General features: G+C 49.3%; 1 protein-coding gene across 1 annotated transcript; it reads left to right on the top strand.

Annotated features, from left to right (window-relative positions):
* The first annotated feature begins 6,449 nt into the window (after positions 1-6,449).
* ETV3L (ETS variant transcription factor 3 like) lies at positions 6,450-13,875 on the top strand. Its single transcript, XM_050803599.1, has 5 exons — positions 6,450-6,796; positions 6,884-7,121; positions 7,368-7,557; positions 8,273-8,393; positions 12,794-13,875. Exons 1-5 carry the CDS (start codon positions 6,739-6,741, stop codon positions 13,270-13,272), a joined length of 1,086 nt encoding a protein of 361 aa, XP_050659556.1. The 5' UTR covers positions 6,450-6,738; the 3' UTR covers positions 13,273-13,875.
* Positions 13,876-22,494: the final 8,619 nt, after the last annotated feature.

Here is a 22,494-nt window from a genome sequence, read left to right as displayed (position 1 = left end):
GGGGGTGTCCAGACAGGGGACTCGCCCAGGCACAGCTGATGGGAATGAGATGAAAGGAACCCACAGTGAGGTTGCCACTGGGGGAAGGTCAAGGCGTGCTGGGGGGATCTGAGGAGGAAGTAGGGGAGTGGGGAGGTGGTGCTGTAAGGGCAGGGCAGGGAAACTGGGAGGCCTGTGGTCGGTTTCCTTCTCCAAAGCATGGATAAGAGATGGGGGGCAGGAGAGGAAAGACAGACAAGGAAACAGAAAGTAACAAGAGGAGACAGTGACAGAGACAGCAAAACAGAGCGCCAGGCTGGGAGGGAAGTGGTGAGCCAGGCAACACTCCAGAGGAGGGGAATGGGCATCTCACGGGGGCAGGATGGGTAGGGCGACAAAGAGAGAGGCCACAGGATCAGCAGACACAGGAAGTAAAGGCGGAAATGGAGAGACCAAGAGAAACTGGCAGAGGAAAGGACAAGGGAGAAGAGAGAAAAGAGTGGGGAAATATATGGCAAAATCAATAATGGTAGGGAAGAAAGGCCAAGAGAAGGTTGCTGGGTCGAAAGTGGAAAGAAGGAAAAAGAATTAAAGTGGGAGGGAAGGGGAGAGAACAATGAAGGAGCAAATGAGCTGAAGAAAGATAAACGGGTCAAACAGAGAGAAGCTGAGACTGGCAGGGGCCTGACAGGCGGAGGGATGGGTGCGGAGCTGGAAGCTGGTCTCCAGACACCCATGTCCCTTCCCCCAGCCCCTGGATCCCTGAAGGTGTGTGAGGGGATGACCTTCCCCCTGACCTTCAGCTGCCCATCATGACAGGTCTGTGGGGCAGGGCATGGGAGTGTCTGGGTTTGGATTTCTGCTCCACGGAGTTACGCAAACCTTTTAAATATCACAGCCCCCAGGGACCCAAGAGACAAGAGTTGGAGGCATCTGCAAGGGGCGGGAGGACTAAGGAGGGGTTGGGCAGAGATCTGAGGCTGAATGAGGGGACTGGGCAGTGACAGCAGTTGCGAGGGAGCCTGGAGGGGGGTTGAGGACTGAGGACAGAGAAGGAGAAGCATGACTGCTGCTGGACCCCACTGGGGGGGCCTCTCCCAGCTGCAGAGATAGAAGGAAGAGCTGAGGCTGCAGGAGGGAGACAGGGTTCATCTGGCTGATTCCCAGCACCCAGCATCAAAAAGGGGTCCTCTCTATTGCCCGGGCAGGGAGAGACAAGATGTCCTTGTCTCTGGGGTCACTGCCAGCATATCCCTTGGCCAGAGGAGAAGGAAAGAGAGGTTAAGGGGACATGAAGGAAGGGCATCTAACCCTCTCCTTCCCCCAAATTCCCCAAGGAAAAAGGCGACCAGCTTTGACCCTCCCAAGCCCCCAACCCCTCTCGCTCTCCTACCTAAGCAGCTTTAACTAATAGCATTAAAGCAGGTCTCAGGACTAACCACTCTCCACTTGGGGCTGAGATCAAGAGGAGAGACCAGAGGCTTCTAATCAGATTGGGGATTTGGTGTAGGGGTGGGGGATGCAGTTTGTTCAGGGCTAACAAGCACAAAACGCCCCCTGGAGATCACCATCGCTATGTCTCCAAGGGGTTTCTCCCTGCACTGTCGCCCCTCTAAGCTGGTTTCTCTACTCTGATCTTTCCATCCCCTGGGCCACATTCTGGACCTCACCTGTGTCCACAGCTTCTGATTTCTGCATCACTCTTTCTCTGTCTAATACTCTCTGATTCACTCTCTTTCTCGCTGACTCACAGGGCCCATCTCTTTCCGCTGCCTTTGTATTTACCCACAGTCCCATTTGCCCACTGAATCAATCAAGGAGTCACTGAAAACACTTGGTTTGGCCAATCAATCTGATTATGCAGTCAATCCACTTCAGCCCCTTAAAAGACCCCAACAACAAAGTGACTTTTGATGCAAGTTTCCACTTTGCATACATGCAGCATTGGTCTTGAACACTCTTTTTTTTTTTTTTTTAAATCGTGTATGTTCTTGTCTTTCTCATGCTTTCTGTATTGCTGTCTGCCCATCTGGCTGGCGGTCCTCTGGCTTTCTGGGGACTCTGTGGATACTTTTTCTGGCAAAGAGCCCCCATGGAGGGTTTAGACTGGAAGTGCCTCCTTCAGGGCCCAGGGCCTCCCATCGGCCTCACCTCTCTGCTCTGAAGTTTCATCCTCAACTTTTCTGCCCTGATTGACTGATTATGGCTTGGAGCCTGAAGTCAGACAGACCTGTTCCCATCCGGCTCCACCACTTGGCCAGGATCTTATGCAAGTCTCTTAATCTTCTTGAGCCTCAATTTCCTTAGCATACAAAACAGATAATACCCATCTCGAAGGGTTATTGTGAAGAGTCAATGAAGTAACATAGGAAAACATGTTAAACCCAATACTGGGAGCATGATAGAGGCCCAGTTCATATTAAATAAAATCTTCAAAAGGTGAACTGTGCTTTGGACATTTCCTTTGGCTCCAAGCCCTAGCTTAAGGCTTACTCTCTATTGTTATCTTCAGCATCTGTATTGCTTTTATTAAGTAATGACCTAAAACCTACATGTGTTGTAATGAGCACTTATATTGGCCAAGGGGGTTAATCATATTATTAGTAATCAGAATCATGGTGGTGATGACAGTACTAATTGCTTGCTGCTACAACTCTTCAAGAAACACAAAGTGCTTAAGAGAAGCCACTTTGATCATTCGAGATTGGGTTATGATCCTTTTTGATTTATAGTTTTCAATACTCATTCTCCTAGAAGGCCACTGTACTGATCTTGCCGTGGGGGGTCTTGGGGAATCAGAGGCTGTGCAGAACCCATGGTTAGAGCTTCCCCAAGCTTTGTGTGTCTAGCCCACAGCACAAGAGGGGAGGAGTGGGAGCCTGGAAGATAGGAGCGGGGTGGGGACAGAATGGGACTACCTCCCCCCGCCTTGGGAGCATCACCACCAGAGTGCGGATTAAAGTGAAGCACATGGAGTTAAGGTTAAGTGCCAAGAACAGCTCTTGGATACGAAGGTAGAACTGAGACCTGGTGTTTTCTGAGTGTTCGCAAGTCAGCTCAGAGGCTCATGTAGAAAAGGAAGGATGGAGGGAAGGCATTTGGCAGGACTTGTCAGCAGCAAGGATTTCCACACCCAGAACTGGCAAGCTCCTCAGAGACTTAAGGATCCATCAGGGACTCTCACAGACACGGGAGAGGCTGGGGAGGAGGCTGCTGGCATCAGGAAGCTTGGAGACTTGACCTTGCCTACTCATGCCACTTTGGTTTTGCATTTTGAGGTTTGTTTTTTTTTCTTTTGGGGAGGTAGGGAAGGAGATGTTGGGAGCCCACCTAGATGGCAGAACATTTTAAATCTTGACTCAAGATCTTGCTTTCCCCTCTTTGATTTAAGAGCTGTATGGCCTTAGGGAAGTTACGCAACCCCTCTGCTACCGCCTGTGAGATTTCAGTCTATGTCTATTTCAATCCCTTAATGTAGTGCAGAGCACACTGAGTGTCTGGTCAGTGGTGGGGTTCATCATTCTCTTCTTGCCAGATCCTAAATCTACCCTAAGATTTCACATCCTTCAAACCAGAAAACACCATCAGACTCAGCAGGTGTCAGGGCGAGCCATAGGTCATTCTATCGGCTTCCTCCAGAGAACAGTCATGCCTTGGAATCTCTCAAAACTCACCTCTGCACCCTGCCCCATTTCCCAGCCCATTTTCCCAAGGTGAAGCAGAAGAGATCGTAATCAGATTGAGGTTCAACCAAGGAGGAATTTCCAAGTGGACAGGGAAGGAAAAGAGGTTGGAAGAGGAGCGGGGGCGTCTGCTTCAGGGGAGGAACGGAGACAAGACTCCAGAATGTCAGCTGCCAGTTTAGAGACAGAGGGATGAGTAGGATAACCTATTCATCCAGTTTCTGGGTGAGCTTGGATCTACTCACTGCCCTATTCACCTTAATTTCCAGAAACACTCTCAGCTCAGGCCAGAATGTGTGCTTCCAAGATCCCAGCCCTAACTGCCTGTCTGTCAGTTTACATCCTGACACTGAGCATTCCCTGGGAAAGGGAGAGGGAGAGACCAGATGATCTCTTGGTGCCAGGAGTAGGAGGTGCCAGGGTTCTTACAACCTGACGTGTCTAGGGTTCCCTGACTTTCTGACACTCTTTTTGCTGCATCCCACAGGTTCTATGGGTTCTCACTGCTCAAAGTATGGTCTGCGGACCGGCAGCAGCAGCATCAACTAGGAGCTTGTTAGAAGTGCAGTCTTGGTTGGGCATGGTGGCTCACGCCTATAATCCCAGCATTTTGGGAGGCCACGGTGGGCGGAGCACCTAAGGTCAGGAGTTTGAGACCAGCTTGGCCAACATGATGAAACCCCGTCTCTACTAAAAATACAAAAATGAGCCAGGCGTGGTGGCGGGTGCCTGTAGTCCTAGCTACTTGGGAGGCTGAGGTGGGAGAATCGCTTGTACCTGGGAGGTGGAGGTTGTAGTGAGCTGAGATTGTGCCGCTGCACTCCAGCCTGGGTGACAGAGAGAGACTCCGTCTAAAAAAAAAAAAAAAATAGAAGTACAGAGTCTTAGGTCCCCCAAGTCCTACTGAATCAGAATCTGTATTTTAAAGAGACCTTCAGATCATTCCTATTCACATTAGAGTCTGAAAAGCACCAACATAGATGATTTTTTTTTTTTTTTTGTCTTAAGGCAACTCAGTATATGAGAAAGTGCTATGGATTAGGAGTCAGGGGGCAGGGCAGCTAACTCACCAACTGTCTTTGGTCAAGTCACTTTCCCTGTCTGAGCCTCCTCTGGAAAGTGAGGAAGCAACTCCAGACAAATCCTCACATGCCCTCCAGACCTCACAGGCTAATAAGTTCTTGCTGAGGGTACTGCACACTAACTCCATCAGACCTCATAGCCTAATAAGTTCTCACTGAAGGTACTGCACACTAACTTCATCAGAGATGGAGAGCCAGGCCCGGGTCACGTAACCCTGTTCACAGGCAGTCCTAAGCGCCCAGGAACCTCCCAATGCCCTGGCCCACCAGGAGCAGGTCCTGTATGCTTCATCCCCATGGCAGCCTCTCCCATCCCTCCCCAGTCCCTTTGCATATTGTTTCATCTTCCATTAGTTATAGTGGAAACCAGCCTTTTGCACCATCCAGAAGGCTTTCTGTTCCATCCAGAAGGCTTTAGGGCTTAGACATTTTTTCTCTTTTCCTATATCAGGCAAGTATATTTCACTGGGCTCATTCCATAAACTCCACATCCTTCTCAGCTGAGAACCACAAGATTCCTGGTTCCTGCCCATGGTTCACCAATTCAACAAATATCTATAGAGCACCTTTGAGTACAAGGTCCTGTGCTAGGATGGGATCTGGAGAGCCAGCAGAGGAGAACAAGGCAGCTAGGGTTCCTGACCTCGAAGCTGACACTCTGAGTGGGGTACAGATGTTCAACAAAGAAGACACTATCTATAAGTCCATTACCATTCATTCATTCAATCAGCTATCATTTATTGAACACCTATTGTGTGCCAGGCCCTTGGGACCGACAAAAACAAAAGCCCACAAAAATTCCTGCTCGGCCGGGCATGGTGGCTCACACCTGTAATCCCAGCACTTTGGGAGGTGGAGGCAGGCAGATCACCTGAGGTCAGGAGTTCGAGACCAGCCTAGCCAACAGGGCAAAACCCTGTCTCTACTAAAAATACAAAAATACGCCAGGCATGGTGGTGGGCACCTGTAATCCCATCTACTCAGGAGGCTGAGGCAGAAGAATTGCTTGAACCTGGGAGGCGGAGGTTGCAGTGAGCCAAGATCGCGCCACTACACTCCAGCCTGGGTGATAGAGCAAGACTCCAACTCAAAACAAACAAATAAACAAAAAACAAAAATTCCTGCTCATCTCAAATGTGAAATTGTTTGAGATACTGTAAAGGCGGCCAGGTGCAGTGGCTCACACCTGTAATCCCAGCACTTTGGGAGGCCGAGGTGGGCGGATCATGAGGTCAGGAGTTCGAGATCACCCTGGCCAACATGGTGAAACCCTGTCTCTACTAAAAATACAAAAAAAAAAAAAAAAAAATTTAGCTGGGCGTGATGGCACACACCTGTAATCCCAGCTACTCGGGAGGCTGAGGCAGGAGAATTACTTGAATCTGGGAGGCAGAGGTTGCAGTGAGCCAAGATCGCCCCATTGCACTCCAGCCTGGGTGACAGGGAGAGACTGTCTCAAAAAAAAAAGAAAGAAAGAAATACTGTAAAGGCACAGGTATGTGTATAAGCCACCTCCTTCCCACTCAAGATTTAGAATGAGCCCATGATTAATTACATTTTCTTTTGTCTTCTCTTGGGAAAAACTCCAATCCTGTTAAGCCCTAAGAAGAGATCTCATTCTCTGTCTAAATCCCCCAGCAGGGCAGGATATAGGACCCTTTGCACTTCTCTCCATTTATATAAGTGGCTCAGCCGGAAGCCCGGAGTCCGAGTCAGCCCTGGGCAGTGGGGAGTTCCTCAGAGGAGGCTGGACCCTGTCTGGGTATGGGGAAGCTTGCTGCCTCCGGTTGGTTCCCTTTTCTCCCCTTCACTGGCAACCTCTTGTCCCTTCCCTTTTCTCTCTTTCTCTCCTGACCCTCTCCCTTCCTTCCTTCTTTCCCTCCATTTTTCCTTCCTCTTTCACTGTCCTCCCCTCTCCCTCCTTCCTTCCCTTCCTGTTAGGTGGTGACCATTTCCCCAAGGCCCAGACACAGGCCCTCTCGCCAGAGTGGACCATGCACTGCAGCTGCTTGGCTGAGGGCATCCCAGCCACCCCCGGCAACTGGATCCCAGGTGAGCCTCTTGGCCAGGTCTACCTCCTGCTCCAACGGTGGCCTAGGGCAGGGCCTCCAGAGCCCTCACTCTGCCCTGTCCACCCAGGCTTGGCCTTCCCTGACTGGGCCTACAAAGCCGAGTCGTCCCCAGGCTCCCGGCAGATCCAGCTGTGGCACTTCATCCTGGAGCTGCTGCAGAAGGAAGAGTTCCGCCATGTCATCGCCTGGCAGCAGGGAGAGTACGGGGAATTTGTCATCAAGGATCCAGATGAGGTGGCCCGCCTCTGGGGCCGCAGGAAATGCAAACCACAGATGAATTATGACAAGCTGAGCCGGGCCCTCAGGTGAGAGGAGGCGGCTGACATGGCCAAAGAGGGAAGAGTTCAAGGAAAAGGGCCGTGGTTTCTGGCACCTCTGCTGATTTCCACCCCCTCCAAGGCTTGGGAAGTGTCCTGGCCTGTGGTGAGCTGCCTAGTGGTTCTCGGGGAATAGCGTAGGGTCAGCCCGGCTAGGGAGGAGAATGTGACTGGGTCCCTGACTCTATTCTCTGGCCACTGGGCCAACTCTATTCTCAACTTTGAATTCTGCAGATATTACTACAATAAGAGGATCCTGCATAAGACCAAAGGCAAAAGGTTCACGTACAAGTTCAACTTCAGCAAGCTCATCATAGTCAACTATCCTTTGTGGGAAGTGCGGGTGCCACCATCCCCCCACTTGCTGCTGGGGGCCCCTGCCCTGTGTCAGCCAGCGCTGGTGCCCGTGGGTGTGCAGAGCGAGGTAAGAGCAGAGGTGGCCCCTGTCTCAGGGCTCCAGCATGTCCTGCCCCTCTGCCCAGGAGGGCCCCCACCCTCCTCTTTGCCTCTGCAGCCCATCAGCCTCCAGTTTTCTTTTCCTCCTGCATCCTAGTCCCTGAGTGCCCCAGAGGCAGGGGTATTAGCAATCCAGGTGGTACGGGACCCACCTGTGAGAAAGGGTGGCTCCTTCTGTGATAGGCGCCACTCCTTTTGGGGTGGATCAGAGGGAAGGGCCCAGGGCATCTGAGACTGTAGGCAGCCTTGGCAGTGGGCTTTTAGCAATAGGTATGAGAGGCCAGGCGCAGTGGCTCACACTTGTAATCCCAGCACTTTGGGAGGACAAGGTGGACAGATCACTTGAGGTCAGGAGTTCAAGACCAGCCTGGCCAACATGGCAAAACCCCATCTCCACTAAAAATACAAAATTAGCTGGGCATGGTGGCATATGTCTGTAATCCCAGCTACTAGGGAGGCTGAGGCAGGAGAATCGCTTGAACCCAGGAGGCAGAAGTTGCAGTGAGCCAAGATGGTGCCACTGCACTCCAGCCTGGGTGACAGAGCAAGACTCCAACTCAAAAAAAAAAATCGGTATGAGAGTATTTCATTGTTTTAGCAACTGGCTGACAGTACCAGAGTGTACTGGAGGATACATGCCAGGGAGAGCCCATCCTACCCCACATCTACTTCTCACCCCTCAGCTCCTGCACAGCATGCTGTTCACCCATCAGGCCATGGTGGAGCAGCTGGCGGGACAGCAGACCCCCCGGGAACCACCAGAGGCCCCTGGGGATAAGAAGGGGAGCAGCAGCAGCATCCACCGTAAGTGCTCAGGGCTGGGAGGGCCCAGGGAATCCTAGCCAGAGGAGGAAGGGCCCTCCTGGCTGAGTACATGGCTGAGGGGGCATAAGACAAGGGATACTATGTACTCATCCATTCATTCAAACAACATTTATTGAACACCAGCTATTTACTAGGTGTGGGGGTTCAGAGATGAAAGGCTCAAGAGACTCAGAACCTAGTGGGGAGCGGAGATGGGATTACTGCCAGCGACTGCTGCGGGCATTCAGGTAAGCACTAGGTGCTGTACATTCAGGCCCAGAGAAGGAACTGGGACTTCCCAGAGGACACAACACTCGGGCAGGTGAAGGAGATGGAAAAAGATGCCTAAGCAGAGGGAATAGCATTTATTTATTCTTTTTTTTTTTTTTTTTTTTTTTTTTTTGAGATGGAGTCTCACTGTTTCCCAGGCTGGAGCACAGTGGCAGGATATCAGCTCACTGCAACCTCTGCCTCCCGGGTTCAAGTGATTCTCATGCCTCAGCCTCCCGAGCAGCTGGGACTACAGGCATGCACCACCATGCCTGGCTAATTTTTGTATCTTTAGTAGAGATAGGGTTTCACCATGTTGGCCAAGCTTGTCTCGAACTCCTGACCTCAGGTGATCTGCCCGCCTCAGCCTCCCAAAGTGCTGGGATTACAGGCGTGAGCCACCACACCCAGTTGGAAATAGCATTTATAAAGCAAAAAGCTGGGAACAAGTGTAGCAAATCTGGAGAACTGCTGGTAGCTTGCTGTTGGAGAGCAAGTCTTGTGATGGGGTGGGAACAAGTAGGACGGATAAGAGATGGGGCTAGCAAGGTAAACAGGTGTCGGGTCACAGAGGCCTCACAAGCCATGCTAAGGGAGCAAGACTTTCTCCTGTGGGCAGGAGGGACTGGGAGGGAGAGTCATGGTCAGACTTTCATTTTATAAAGATGACTATGTGTGTGTAGAGTTTTGGGTTGCATACAACTGGAGTTGGAAGGCCTTTGAAGATAATCTAGGCAGGAGATGACGGGGCGGTAACCAAGACAAGGGCCATGGGATGAAGATGGAGGCTCAGTGGGAGAGAGATTGGGAAGATAGAGTTCATTCACTCATTCACTCACTCATTCATTTCTTCTTTCAGCAGATGCTTAATGACCTCCTGTTTAATGTGCCAGGCACTGTCTTAGGGGCTGGGGAGCCAATGTGAGCAACACTGCCTTTATAGGACTTATAGGCAAGGGGGGTGCAGATATTCAACTAATGATTGATGAGTGATTATAACTGTGCTAACTGCTGCAGAGGAGAAATGCAGAGTGCCAAGGGCATCAGGGAAGACTTCCTTGACAAAGTGACACTTGAGATGACACCCAAAGTGTACATGAGTGTCAGCTGAGCTCAGAGGGAGTAGGGAGAGCATGGCGAGTGAGAGAACAGTGTGTGCAATGGCCCTGGGACAGAAGGACTGGGAGAAGGCCAGTGCAGAAGCACATGGCTATTGAGTGGGAGAAGAAGGTGGAAATGCAGGCAGACATCAGCTCTTACAGAGGCTGTGAGCTGGGAACCTACAATATTAGATTTTCTGTGAAAAAGATCACAGAGACACTTGACCAAACCAAGGCTCTTGTGCAGAGGTCCAAGAATTGCCCCTCCACTCCAGCCAATTTCATGGAAGAAGGATCCATGGCCTTCACCCCACCCCTGAGCTGCTGGGGGGCCCAAGCTCTGCACTCCTGGGAGTACAGCTGAGGCCATGGGTGTGGGGTGCTCCAGGGCCTGCTGGGACTCGCTGGGCCTGGTCTGGCAGCCTGCAGCTAAATAGCACCTGAACAGCCCTCCCTGTTTCTCCACCCCCACCCACCCCGACCTAGCGCTGAGAACGCCTTAGGCAGAGAGCTTCTCTCTTTGGGAAACTATGAGGGAAAGAAAAAAGTGTTCCCGTTCCAGGTGGATAGTGTTAGAAAAAAAAAAGAAGAAGAAGAAGAAGAAAGAAAGAAAAAAGTGTTCCCTCCCAAGCCCCATTTGTAGTGGGCTATTTTGCACCTCCCTCCCCTCTGCAGGCAAACACACACGCCCTGCCTATGCTTGGGCCCTAAGGGATGCTAAGCAGGCGTAGGTCACCAGAAGATTGGAAGCAGCCACATGCCCCACTTCTAGACTGAGATTCCAGAAGCCTGTGCCAGCCCCTCACCTCCACCCTCACTCAGAGCATTTGGTGCCAAGAAAGGAAGCTGCCTCTGGGAGTGCCGGGTCTGTTGAGCCAGAGGTAGGGAGCTGCAGGGCCAGTGCCGGGAATGGAAAGGAACTGGTGGGAGAATGAGAGGACTCTTAGAAATAAAATATCTCTTCCACGTGCCTTGACCTCAGGAACCCCGAGGGACACAGCCTTCCTGTGCAACAGCAGTCTCCACCTCATCTAAGGACCCAAGGAAAAGACGATGACCCAGAGAAAGGGTGCTCTGATGGGGGCCTCCACACTTGTTCTCCTAGAGGATCACTGTCACTGTTTTCTCCCTACGTAGATCTGACTTCAGAAATATTGTTCCTATCAAATACATTGGATATATTAATAACTTGTTTTTCCAGTTTTTTTGTTTGTTTGTTTGTTTTGGTGTGTTTTGTTTTTTGGTTTTTGGTTTTTTTTTGAGACAGAGTTTCGCTCTTGTTGCCCAGGCTGGAGTGCAGTGGCGCGATCTCGGCTCACCGCAACCTCCGCCTCCCGGGTTCAAGCGATTCTCCTGTCTCAGCCTCCTGAGTAGCTGGGATTACAGGCGCCCGCCACCACACTGGCCCAATTTTTGTATTTTTAGTAGAGACGGGGTTTCATCATCCTGGTCGGGCTGGTCTCGAACTCCTGACCTCAGGTGATCTGCTCGCTTCAGCCTCCCAAAGTGCTGGGATTACAGGCGTGAGCCACCGCACCCTGCCTGTTTTTCCAGTTTATTCACTAGAGCCCAACCAATGTGACTACATTGGGTTGATGCTTGTTCTTTTAGTTAAATGATGTGGTCTTGCTAAGAAAAACGTGGAGCGGCAGTTAGGCTTTTTGAAATACAGAAAGTGATGTGAAGTTCTATATAGTCATGTCCAAGGCCCCCAGCTGGGAGGCCCTATGGCAGGGCCCTGGCAGGGTCGGAGAGGGAAAGAGGCAGGATTGGAAGGAGCAGGAAGAAGGAAGCCTTTTTGGAGGTGGAAAGTTATGCACCCGAGTGAGACAGAGAAGAGGAAGGCTGGGGCTCCCCATACCTGCCCTGGGCCTCCCGGTCATGAACTGTGCAGGGCCCCTTGTTACCCATGACACAGCTTAATCTAAGCTAGGAGAGGGGATTTTATGGATGAAGAAACAGAGGACTGCAAATTTAAATGACAAGGCCAAGGCCACACAACCAGTTCTTTGCCAGGCTAGACTGCAGGCCCTTGCTGCAGGGACAGGGAGTGAAGAATGGATCCATTGAGATATAGCAGAGAATATCCTTCCCTTAATTTGCTGGACACATTTTTCTTGAGCACTGATTATGTCCAGACTGGGTAGATTCAAGGGAAAATAAAACAAATACAGCTCCTGCCCCCACAGATTTGGACTCACAGACATTAAATGAAAAGCACACAAATGACTACATGACCCTAACTCAGCCGAGCGCCCTTGGAGGAGAGGTTCAGGGAAGGATGAGGGCAGGCAGCAGGCACTCTCGCCTAGGCTGGGAGTCTCGGAAGGCTTCTCCAAAGAGTGGTATTTATGATGAGGCCTAAAGAAAAGTAGAAAAGAGGCTGGGCGCGGTGGCTCATGCTTGTAATCCCAGCACTTTGGGAGGCCAAGGCAGGTGGATCACCTGAGGTCAGGAGTTCGAGACCAGCTGACCAATATGGTGAAACCCAGTCTCTGCTAAAAAGTACAAAAATTAGCCAGATGTGGTGGCATGCACCTGTAATCTCAGCTACTCAGGAGGCCGAGACAGGAGAATTGCTTGAACCTGGGAGGCGGAGATTGCAGTGAGCCAAGATCGTGCCACTGCACTCCAGCCTGGGCGACAGAGTAAGACTCTGTCTTTAAAAAAAGAAAGAAAGAAAAGAAAAGCATAAAAGGAAGGGCAAGCCCGGCAACATGGCGAGACTCCATCTCTACAAAAAACACAAAACTTGGCTGGGCATGGTGGCACGTGCCTGTAGTCCCAGCTACTCAGGAAACTGAGGTGGGAGGATCGTTTGAACCCAGGAAGGGTTCAAGCCTACACTGCAGCCTGGGTGACAGAGAGAGACTCTCTCTCAAAAAAATAAGACAGAAAGAAAAGGAAGGGCAGTGGGGCGAGGAAGAGAGACTTCCAAGCAAGAAATAAGAAGGCCTGGGAAATGGGAGGAGCAAGGGGCATCTGAGACAGGTTGGGCTCCCTTGACCCTTTCTCTCTTTCTTTCTCTAGGACTTGGCTCTGCCCCAGTCCCCTGCCAGCTGGGCCCTTGCTGCCATTTGGGGAGCGTCCAAGGCGAGCTGCCTGGTGTTGCCTCCTTCATCCCTCCCCTCCCACCCCCTCTCCCTTCCGACTGGACCTGCCTCTCAGGGCCCTTCTTGCCTCCTCTCCCATCAGAGCAGCAGGTCCCAGGGGCCTTTAAGCCAGACATCCTGCTCCCAGGACCTAGGAGCCACCCAGGGGCCTGGCATTTTCCAGGGCTTCCTCTCTTGGCCGGGCTGGGACAGGGTGCGGGTGACAGGCTTCGGCTCTTGTCCCTCAGGCCCGAGGGGCTGGAAGTAAAGCCTGCTCCCATGATGAGGGCAAAGGGATGCCTGGATCCCAGGGAGGGCTTCTGCCCAGAGACCTGCAGACTCAAAACTGGGGAGGAAAGACTTACTTCCCCCAATCTGGAGAACCTCAAAGCATTGTGGCCCTTGGATCCTACTTAATTGGAGAGGAAGGTGGGAAGTTGGGGAGGAGTCCTCCAAAATCCATCTCTCCTCTTGCCCACTGCCTCTGAGTTAGCCCCTTCCCATTGCTGGACATGGGCTGAAATTGCAGGATTTCAAGGGGTGGAGTTGGACCAAAGGTGGGGAACATTGCAGGGAAGGTTTGAATGTGGAAATGGGAAAAACCAAGACAGGGTGTCCCTCCTCTCTCACCATATTGCTAATCACATTAAGGAGACATTCCTAATCTCAACTTTTCTTCAGGGAGATGAGAATAAGGTTTCCATAATTTCCATCCTGCCTGCATAAGGGGGAAAATTAAGGGTCTAGCCTGGGGAGAGGACAAGGGTGGTTGTGTTCCCTGAGTCTTCTCCGGGGCCTATCTCCCCATTCCGGGCTAAGGTCTCCAGCCCCTTTCTCACCCCTCCATGCAACTTCTCTCCCATCCCTCTAATCTCTGAGGCCCTGGAAACCCCGTCCCATGCAGGCACTTCCTCCTCTCTCCACTTCCCCCGGACCCAGGCAGGTAGGATAGGGAGACACCGGCCTTCTCTGCTCTGTAATACTCCACTGTGACCACGAATAAAATGTCCTTGCAAACTGCCCTCTGGCTGACCACCCCCCTGCGGAGGACCCCCATCCTCCCGCTGTGCTCCCCCTGCGTTCTGGTCTGGTGTGATGGGAAAGGGCCCGAGTTTGGAGGAGAACCTGAGGCCTGGAGTGGAGCTACACATCCCACCAGCCAGTCTCTTCCCTCCCGCCAGCATCTCCTCTCAGAGAGAAAGGCTGAAAGGAAGCCAGGACATGAGGGGCTTCCTGGACACAGTGGGAAACCCGCCTCAAGGGAGGAAGTTCAGACTACAGCAGGGGTCCTTAAAGAACGGCCCTCAGATCTCTGTGGACCACTTCGGAGCAGAAGGGTTGGGTGAGGAGGAGGGCGCTGCCAGGGGCCCCTTTTCGTCTGCACCCCAGGCCCTAGGAATGCCAAGCAGGGCAGCAGTGAGGCATCAGGTGCCTGGGAAGTAGGGGACATGTGACAGAGAGGGTTTTTTGCCCAAACAAGGACATGGCGACAGAGAGGGGTGCTCCAGGAGCCAAGACTGTGGATCCCACCACCCTACTGTCTCTAGGCTGCCAATTACAAGCCTAGGATTTGTCCCCACTCCCTTTCTATGACATGGAGCATGGACTCGTGTGGCACAGAGGGCCCCTTTACTCAATGTTTGTCCCTGTCCCCAGTCCCAGGAGTAGACGCATCCTTCTCAGGGACGCCCTGAGCATGTGCTTCTGCAGCCTCTCAGCCCTTCTTAGTGGCATATGCATGGTCTCAGGGCCACACATGGAACTGGGAAAGGAGAGACCCACAAGGGGGCAGGATGGGCCCTCGCTCCTCAGGAAGGTGGTGATGGACACAGCACACAGGCCTTGGGTATCCAAGCTGGATCTAGGCCAGGAGAAAGGATCTATGAGAGTTCATCTCAGTCTCCCTCCTTCACCCCAGATGCCAAGAAAGTGGGGACCACAGAGTTTCTCTCCCAAGAGTTCCCAGCGCTACAATGAAAACTGCTTCTCACTTGCCCCCAAAGCCACAGGCCCATCCCTGGCCCTGCAGGAAGGACGAGCCCCCAGGGGCTTTCCCATCACCCTGCCCAGTTTTGGGAGACAAAGGGCTAGTGTTGTCTGCTCCAGCATAAGGAACTGGATAGTTTTGTTATGGGGTTTGCGCCCTGTTCAGAGAGACCAGCCCCTGGGAGAGAATTGTTCTCCTTCATGGCGATCCTCACATGCCCCTCTGCCTGACCCCACCGCCTCTTCAGTGCTTTGTGGTGTCTGTGACCCTCACATCTCAGGCAATGGGAAATGCCTTGAGGTCACTCTTCTGAAATTTCTCTTTGGAGTAGGTGAACCTGAGAGACTAAAAGCTCAGCCCCAGAGGACTTACATTTCCAGGCGGTGCACTCTGCGTTTAGGCAATAGATTCTAGTGGAGCAGACTTTTTCAACCTTGGAACTGTTGATATTTTCGGCTGCATAATTCTCTGTTGTGGGCAGCTGTCCTGTGCATTCCTGGGCATTTAGCAGCATTTGGGGCCCTGACTACTCAGTAGATTCCGGGAGCACCCTCCCCCACCCGGTTAGGACAACCAAAACTGTCTCCAGACATTGGCAAATGTCTCCTGGGGAGAGGGGAGAAACTACTCCCAGTGGAGAACTACTTAAGTAGAGAAAAGCTTCAGTAAATCCAGATGTTCTGGCGAAGATGGGAACCAAGTTCCTCGGACTCACGAGACTGTTGGTCTCCACAAGGCAAGAGTGCCCTCTGGTGGCCACAGTCAGTATCGGCGGTCCAGAGGCGCTCAGAGCCCTGGCCTAGGCTGGATGGAGAGCCCACAGCCAACTCTAAGGTGAAGGGGTGATGCCCACATTGGAATCCTCTGAGAGGAGGAAGAGAGTTGCAGAATAAAAACATTTTATGAGAACCTTCCCATTTCAAACCCCCTTAGCAAATCATGGACTATCCACCAAAGGCTTACAGGTCTAACCTAGCAACACACTCTGCAGCCTGTTTGTTTCTGGTGCAACCAGGTGACATCACATCCTCTGGCCATCTGTGACTGTGACTGTCAGCTTCATCTGGTGATAGAATGCTGTGGATGCTCAGCCTTCTTCCAGGACACTGGACACCGGGCCAAGACACAGCAGAGTCAGCTCACCTGCCAGCCCTGCTCCTGGGCACTCAGCTCTACTGTACCAAAGGCACGTGCAGACACACACCTGGGCCTTGGGAGTGTCAGGGAGTCAGACTCCCAGGCTGCACTGTTAGGAATCAGAAGGCACCTTTGAGAGCATCAAGTTCAAGCCCCGTAACTTCACAGGCCCAGAGAAAAGAAGGTACTTGTTCAAAACCAAAGAGAAGAATCAAATGTAGAACATACCTTTTCTAATTATCACTTAATGTTCTTTCCATTTCACCATGACCACTCAACTAGAGAATCAAAAAACCCTTAGAAATGAGTATATATGTTAAGAAGAAAGTTTTAAAATTTATTCCTGAGTGATGTATGTATGTATTTATTCGTTTATTTTGAGACATCATCTCACTTTGTCTTCCAGGCTGGAGTGCAGTGGCGTGATCTCGGCTCACTGCAACCTCCACCTCCTGGGTTCAAGTGATTCTACTGCCTCAACCTCCCAAGTAGCTAGGATTGCAGGGTTGTGCCACCATGCCAGGCTAATTTTTGTATTTTTAGTAGAGATGGGGTTTCGCCATGTTGCCCAGGCTGGTCTCAAACTCCTGACCTCAGGTGATCCGCCCACCTTGGCCTCCCAAAGTGCTGGGATTACAGGCGTGAGCCACCGCACCCAGCCCTGTATGGGTTTTTTTTTGTTTGTTTGTTTGTTTTCTTTTTATTTTTTTCTGAGACGGAATATTGTTCTGTTGTCCGGGCTGGAGTGCAGTGGTACGATCTTGGCTCACTGCAACCTCCGACTCCCAGGTTGGAGTAATTCTCCTGCCTCACCCTCCTAATTTTTGTGTTTTTAGTAGAGAGGGGGTTTCACCATGTTGGCCAGGCTGGACTCAAACTTCTGACCTTGTGATCCACCCGCCTCAGCCTCCCAAAGTGACAGGCATGAGCCACTGCGCCCAGTCCCTGTGTAATTTTTTACTATGACCATAGTAGTAGGCATTTTCCTTTTTGTGTGCATTGTGGCACTTGATTACATATCATCTTGTGTTGTCCTCTAATTGTCTCGTGTGCATGAATATTGTGCCCCTAGAAAGCTGGTATTCTCGGGATAATGCAGCACACTTGTTAGATGGAAGGTGGTTGGTCACTAGAACACTTAATTAGCATGTGGAAGAGGTCTTGGAGGTTTTGTTTGTTTGTTTGTTTGTTTGTTTGTTTTGAGATAGAGTCTCGCTCTGTTGCCCAGGGCCCGGGCTGGAGTGCAGTGGTATGATCTCGGTTCACTGCAACCTCCGCTTCCAGGTTCAAGCAGTTCTCCTGGCAGCCTCCTGAATAGCTGAGATTACAGGCACCCACCACCATGCTTAGCTAAGTTTTGTATTTTTAGTAGAGACAGGGTTTTGCCTTATTGGCCAAGCTGGTCTCAAACTCCTGGCCTTAAGTCATTAGCCCCCTGGGCCTCCCAAAGTGGTGGGATTACAGGCATGAGCCACCGTGCCTGGCCTACCTTGGAGATTTAAAAACAAAAACAAAAGCAAAGTATTTGCTGTCCTGAGTTGTTGGTGAGAGTGAGGACAATCCCCGCCCTCCCCCTTTCACTTCCTAATGAAGACCCTGGCCCGGGGGGAAGAAAAAAATTCAAGCACCATACATATTTTATATGTAAGATTTCAGTGCTCCACATCTTGTCCCACGGGAAAGTCTTCAGGGGCAATAACGTGCATGGAGCTGTTGTCTGCTATAACAACGCCTTCTTCTGGAATATCTCCTGAAGGACCTGCCCAAGGCAATCCTGACTGTGCCCCAATAGACATGGATAATACTATACACGCTGCTCCATAACACAATATTTCATGGATGTCTTCCCAATTAAATACATAAAAATATACAGTCATGCATTGCTTAATGACAGGGATACACTCTGAAAAAATGCATTGTTAGGCAATTTTGTCTTTGAACAAACATCATAGGGTATATTTACACAAACCTCGATGGTACAGGCTGCCACACACTTAGGCTGCACATGGCCTATTGCTCCTCGGCTACAAACCTTACAGCATGTTACTGTGCTAAATACCCTAGGCAGTTGGAACACAATGATAAGTACTTGGATATCTAAACACAGAAAAGATACAGTAAAAATACAGCACAAGGGATAGAAAATGGTCCACCTGTAGAGCACATTTTGCCATGAATGGAGCTTGCAGGACTGGCAGTTGCTCTGGATAGGTCAGTGAGTGAGTGTTGAATGAATGTGAAGGCCGAAGATATTACTGTATACTACGGTAGACTGTATAAACACTGTACACTTAGGCTACACTCAATTGATTCAAAATATTTTTTTCTGCAATAATAGACTAACCTTAGCTTACTGTAACTTTTTTATTTTTATTTTTTTTTTATTTTATTCATTTTTTTTTTTTTTTTGGAGACAGAGTCTCACTCTGTGGCCCAGACTGGAATGTAATGGCGCAATCTCGGCTCACTCGGCTCACTCGGCTCACTGCAACCTCCGCCTCCCCGGTTCCCGTACCTCCCAAGTAGCTGGGATTACAGGCGCATGCCACCATGGCTGGCTGATTTTTTGTATTTTTAGTAGAGACAGTGTTTTGCCACGCTGATCAGGCTTTTCTTGAACTCCTGACCTCAGGTGATCCGTCTGCCTTGGCCTCCCAAACATTTTTACTTTAAAAACTTTAATTTTTTTTAACCTTTAGACTCTTTTGAGATAACACTTAGTTTAAGACACAAATACACTGCACAGATGTACAAAAGTATTTTTCTTTATATTCTTATATGTAAGGATATTATCCCTACTCTATAATCTTTTTTCTAGTTAAAATTTTTTTTTCTTTATTACTTTTTAAACTTTTTTGTTAAAAGCTAAGACACAAGCACACACATTAAGATACAAACGCATGGGCTGGGCGCGGTGGCTCACTCCTGCAATTTCAGCACTTTGGGAGGCTGAGGCAGGCAGATCACCAGGTCAGGAGATTGAGACCATCCTGGCTAACATGGTGGAACCCCGTCTCTACTAAAAAATACAAAAAATTAGCCTGGCATGGTGGCAGGAGCCGGTAGTCCCAGCTACTCCAGAGGCTGAAGCAGCAGAATGGTGTAAACCTGGGGGGCGGAGCTTGCAGTGAGCAGAGATAGTGTCACTGCACTCCAGACTGGGCAACAGAGCAAGACTCCATCTCAAAAAAAAAAAAAAAAAAGACACAAGCACATGGCCTGAGCGGTGGCTCATGCCTATAATCCCAGCACCATGGGAGGCCAAGGTGGGAGGATCACTTGAGCCCAGGAGTTCCAGACCAGCATGGACAACACAGGCAGACCTCTTCTCTACAAAAAATATTTTAAAAAATTAGCAGGGCCTAGTGGCATATACCTGTGGTCCCAGCTACTCAGAAGGCTGAGGTTGGAGAATAGCTTGGGTCTGGGAGTCAACGCTTCAGTAAGTTGTGATCGCTACTACACTCTAGCCTGGGTGACAGAGTGAGGCCCTGTCTCAAAAAACAAAATAAAGACACAAGCACACACAAGGGTAGGCCTACACACAGGGTCAGGATCGTCAATGTCACTGTCTCCCATCTCCACATCTTTTCCCACGGGAAAGTCTTCAGGGGCAATAACATGCAAGGAGCTGTTCATCTGCTATGAAAACAACACCTTCTTCCGGAAAACCTCTGAAAGGACTTGCCTGAGGCTGTTTTACAGTTAATTTTTTTGAATAAGTGGAAGGAGTGCACGTTGAAATAATGATTTAAATGTATAGTACAGTAAATACATAAGCCAATAACATAGCCATTTATTATCATTATCAAGTATTATGTACTGCGCACAACTGTATGTGCTGTACTTTTATATGACTGGCAGTGCCATAGGTTTGTTTACACCAGCATCACCACAAATACATGAAAAATGTGTTGCACTATGACATTACAACAGCTACAATGTCACCAGGTGATAGGAATTTTTCAGCTCCGTTATAATCTTACGGGACCACATTGTTATGCAGCACATGAATATATACACAGTTCAATAAACATTGATTAAATGCTTACTGTGTGCACAACACTGCACTGCCAGGTGCTGAGAGGCAGAGTACCTGCTTTAAGACACTTTCATCTGTACTGTGTCACACAGGTAGCCTGGCAGAAGTCAGTATGTTGCACAGAAGGCAAGCGAGCTTGCAGGTGGATGGGGGTGGGGAGGAGTAGGGGAGCAGCCAGGAGGGGCAGCTCTGCGGGACTTGTTTAGAAATCAACCCCTTTTTTTTTTTTTTTTTTCTGAGATGGAGTCTCGCTCTGTCGCCCAGGCTGGAGTGCAGTAGCGCAATCTTGGCTCATTGCAACCTCTGCCTCCCAGGTTCAAGTAATTCCCATGCCTCAGCCTCTCGAGTAGCTGGGATTACAGGAGCCCATCACCACGCCTGGCTATTTTTTTTTTTTTTTTTTTTTTTTTGTATTTTTAGTAGAGATGGGGTTTTACCATGTTGGCCAGGCTGGTCTCAAACTCCTGACCTCAAGGGATTCGCCCGCCTCCCGCCTCCCAAAGTGCTGGGATTACAGATGTGAGCCACCATGCCTGGCCCTGAAATCAATGTACTTTAAAATGCCTAAAAATAAATCTTAAGAAGTCATCTGTAATTCCCAAATGGAGAAAGCCAGGTGACATGTGCGTATAAAGCTATCATAACACGTATACAATTCTGTGGTCACTTTTTTCCATCTAATTATTTAATAAACACTTCACCAGGTATTTGCAGCTAATGTTGATCATCTTAACCATAGCAAATATCCTGTCACGTTGATTCAATATATATTTAACCACTACCCTTTTGGTGATCTTTTAGGCTGTTTCTTGTTATTTGCTTTACAAATAAAAATGGTTTTGAAACTTTCTTCTGTGGTTATAATCTTTTTTTTTCTTTCCTTATATTAATTCCTTGAAATAAATTCTCAGGAGTGAAATTACTGGGTTAAAAATTATAACATTTTCCCAGCTACTCTGGAGGCTGAGGTGGGAGGATCGCTTGAACCTGGGAATTGAGGCTGCAATAAGCCATGATTGCACCAATGCACTCCAGCCTGAGTGACAGAATGAGACACCATCCCAAAAAAAAAAAAAAAAAAAAAAAAAAAAAAAAAAAAAAAACATTGTAATGGCTTTGGATACATATTGCTCAACTATCCTCCAAAAGATTATCACAGTTTTAAAAAATCACATTAGGCCGGGGCGCAGTGACTCACGCCTATAATAGCAACACTTTGGGAGGCCGAGGTGGGAGGATCACTTGAGCCCAGTAGTGCAAGACTAGCGTGGGTAACATAGTAAGACCCTGTTTCTACAAAAAATAAAATAAAATAAAATAAAATAAAATAAAATAAAATAAAATAAAATAAAATAAAAAACTAGCCGGGGGTGGTAGTGTGTGTCTGTACTCCCAGGTCCTGAGTACTCTGTACTCAGGAGGCCGAGGTGGGAGGATTACTTGAGCTCAGGAGTTCAAAGCTGCAGTGAGCTATGATCACGCCACTGCACTCCAGCCTGGGTGACAGAGCAAGACCTTGTTTCAAAAAATAAAAAATAAAAGTTACATTTATACACCATTCACTATGAGCCATGCTGTCCTAAGTGCTTTGCATACATTTGCTCAATCAATACTCACAACAGCTTTGCACTATTATAATCTCTTTTTTTTTTTTTTTAGTTTTTTTTTTTTTTTTTTTTAGGGATGGGATCTCAGTATGTTGCCCAGACTGGTCTCAAACTCCTGGCCTCAAGATATCCTCCTGCCCCAACCTCCCAAAGTGTTGGGATTACAGGTGTGAGCCACCACACTTGGCCTTTAATCTCATTTTACAGATGAGGAAATTAAGGTCTAGAAAGGTAATATAACTTGCTCAAGGCCACATTCCTGGCAAGCAGCAGAGCCAGGGTTCAGACCTAAGCAGTCTAGCTCTACAGTTTCTGCTCAAGTGCTGGCCTCTGATGCCAATAGCAAAAGACAAGTCCTCTTGGAACCTCAGCTGCTGTGGCCTTTCTCCACCTTTGGCCACTTTTACCAATAAGAGTACTGTTATGTTATTACTGTCCTCTTTGGTATGTCTTCAAATAGCTGGTGAGGGCAACCAAACATTTTTCTGCTCATTTGCTACTTATAATTTGGCCTCTCCTGTTTTAAAATTAGGAACAAGGACCACCTCACTAACACAGTATTGAAAAGATATTTTAAATTCATATGACTGCCAGGTGAGGATGGAGGGAGGAAATAGGGATGAGTGAAGAAAGGGGAAGCAAAAAGGGGACAGAGTCCTTAAGAAGATTTTCAGGAAAAGGGGGAAGAAAACAATCCAATCACCAGGCTAGCCATCAATTACTTCATTTAGCGTTGAAAAAATAAATGACTTTTATAAATTCCTTGAAATAAATTCTCAGGAGTGAAATTACTGGGTCAAAAATTATGACATTTTCCCAGCTACTCTGGAGGCTGAAGTGGGAGGATCGCTTGAGCCTGGGAATTG

This window comes from Macaca thibetana, chromosome 1 (genome assembly GCF_024542745.1).
Source record: "Macaca thibetana thibetana isolate TM-01 chromosome 1, ASM2454274v1, whole genome shotgun sequence".
Lineage (NCBI taxonomy): Eukaryota > Metazoa > Chordata > Mammalia > Primates > Cercopithecidae > Macaca > Macaca thibetana.
This window is presented reverse-complemented; position numbering and strand designations above follow the sequence as displayed.

Bases quoted from the DNA above. Each gene is read 5' to 3' on its own strand.
- ETV3L (XM_050803599.1), top strand. From the start codon at position 6,739: ATGCACTGCAGCTGCTTGGCTGAGGGCATCCCAGCCACCCCCGGCAAC. The intron at 6,797-6,883 runs GTGAGCCTCTTG...CTGTCCACCCAG, and splicing joins CCCCGGCAACTGGATCCCAG to GCTTGGCCTTCCCTGACTGG. The intron at 7,558-8,272 runs GTAAGAGCAGAG...CTCACCCCTCAG, and splicing joins CCGTGGGTGTGCAGAGCGAG to CTCCTGCACAGCATGCTGTT.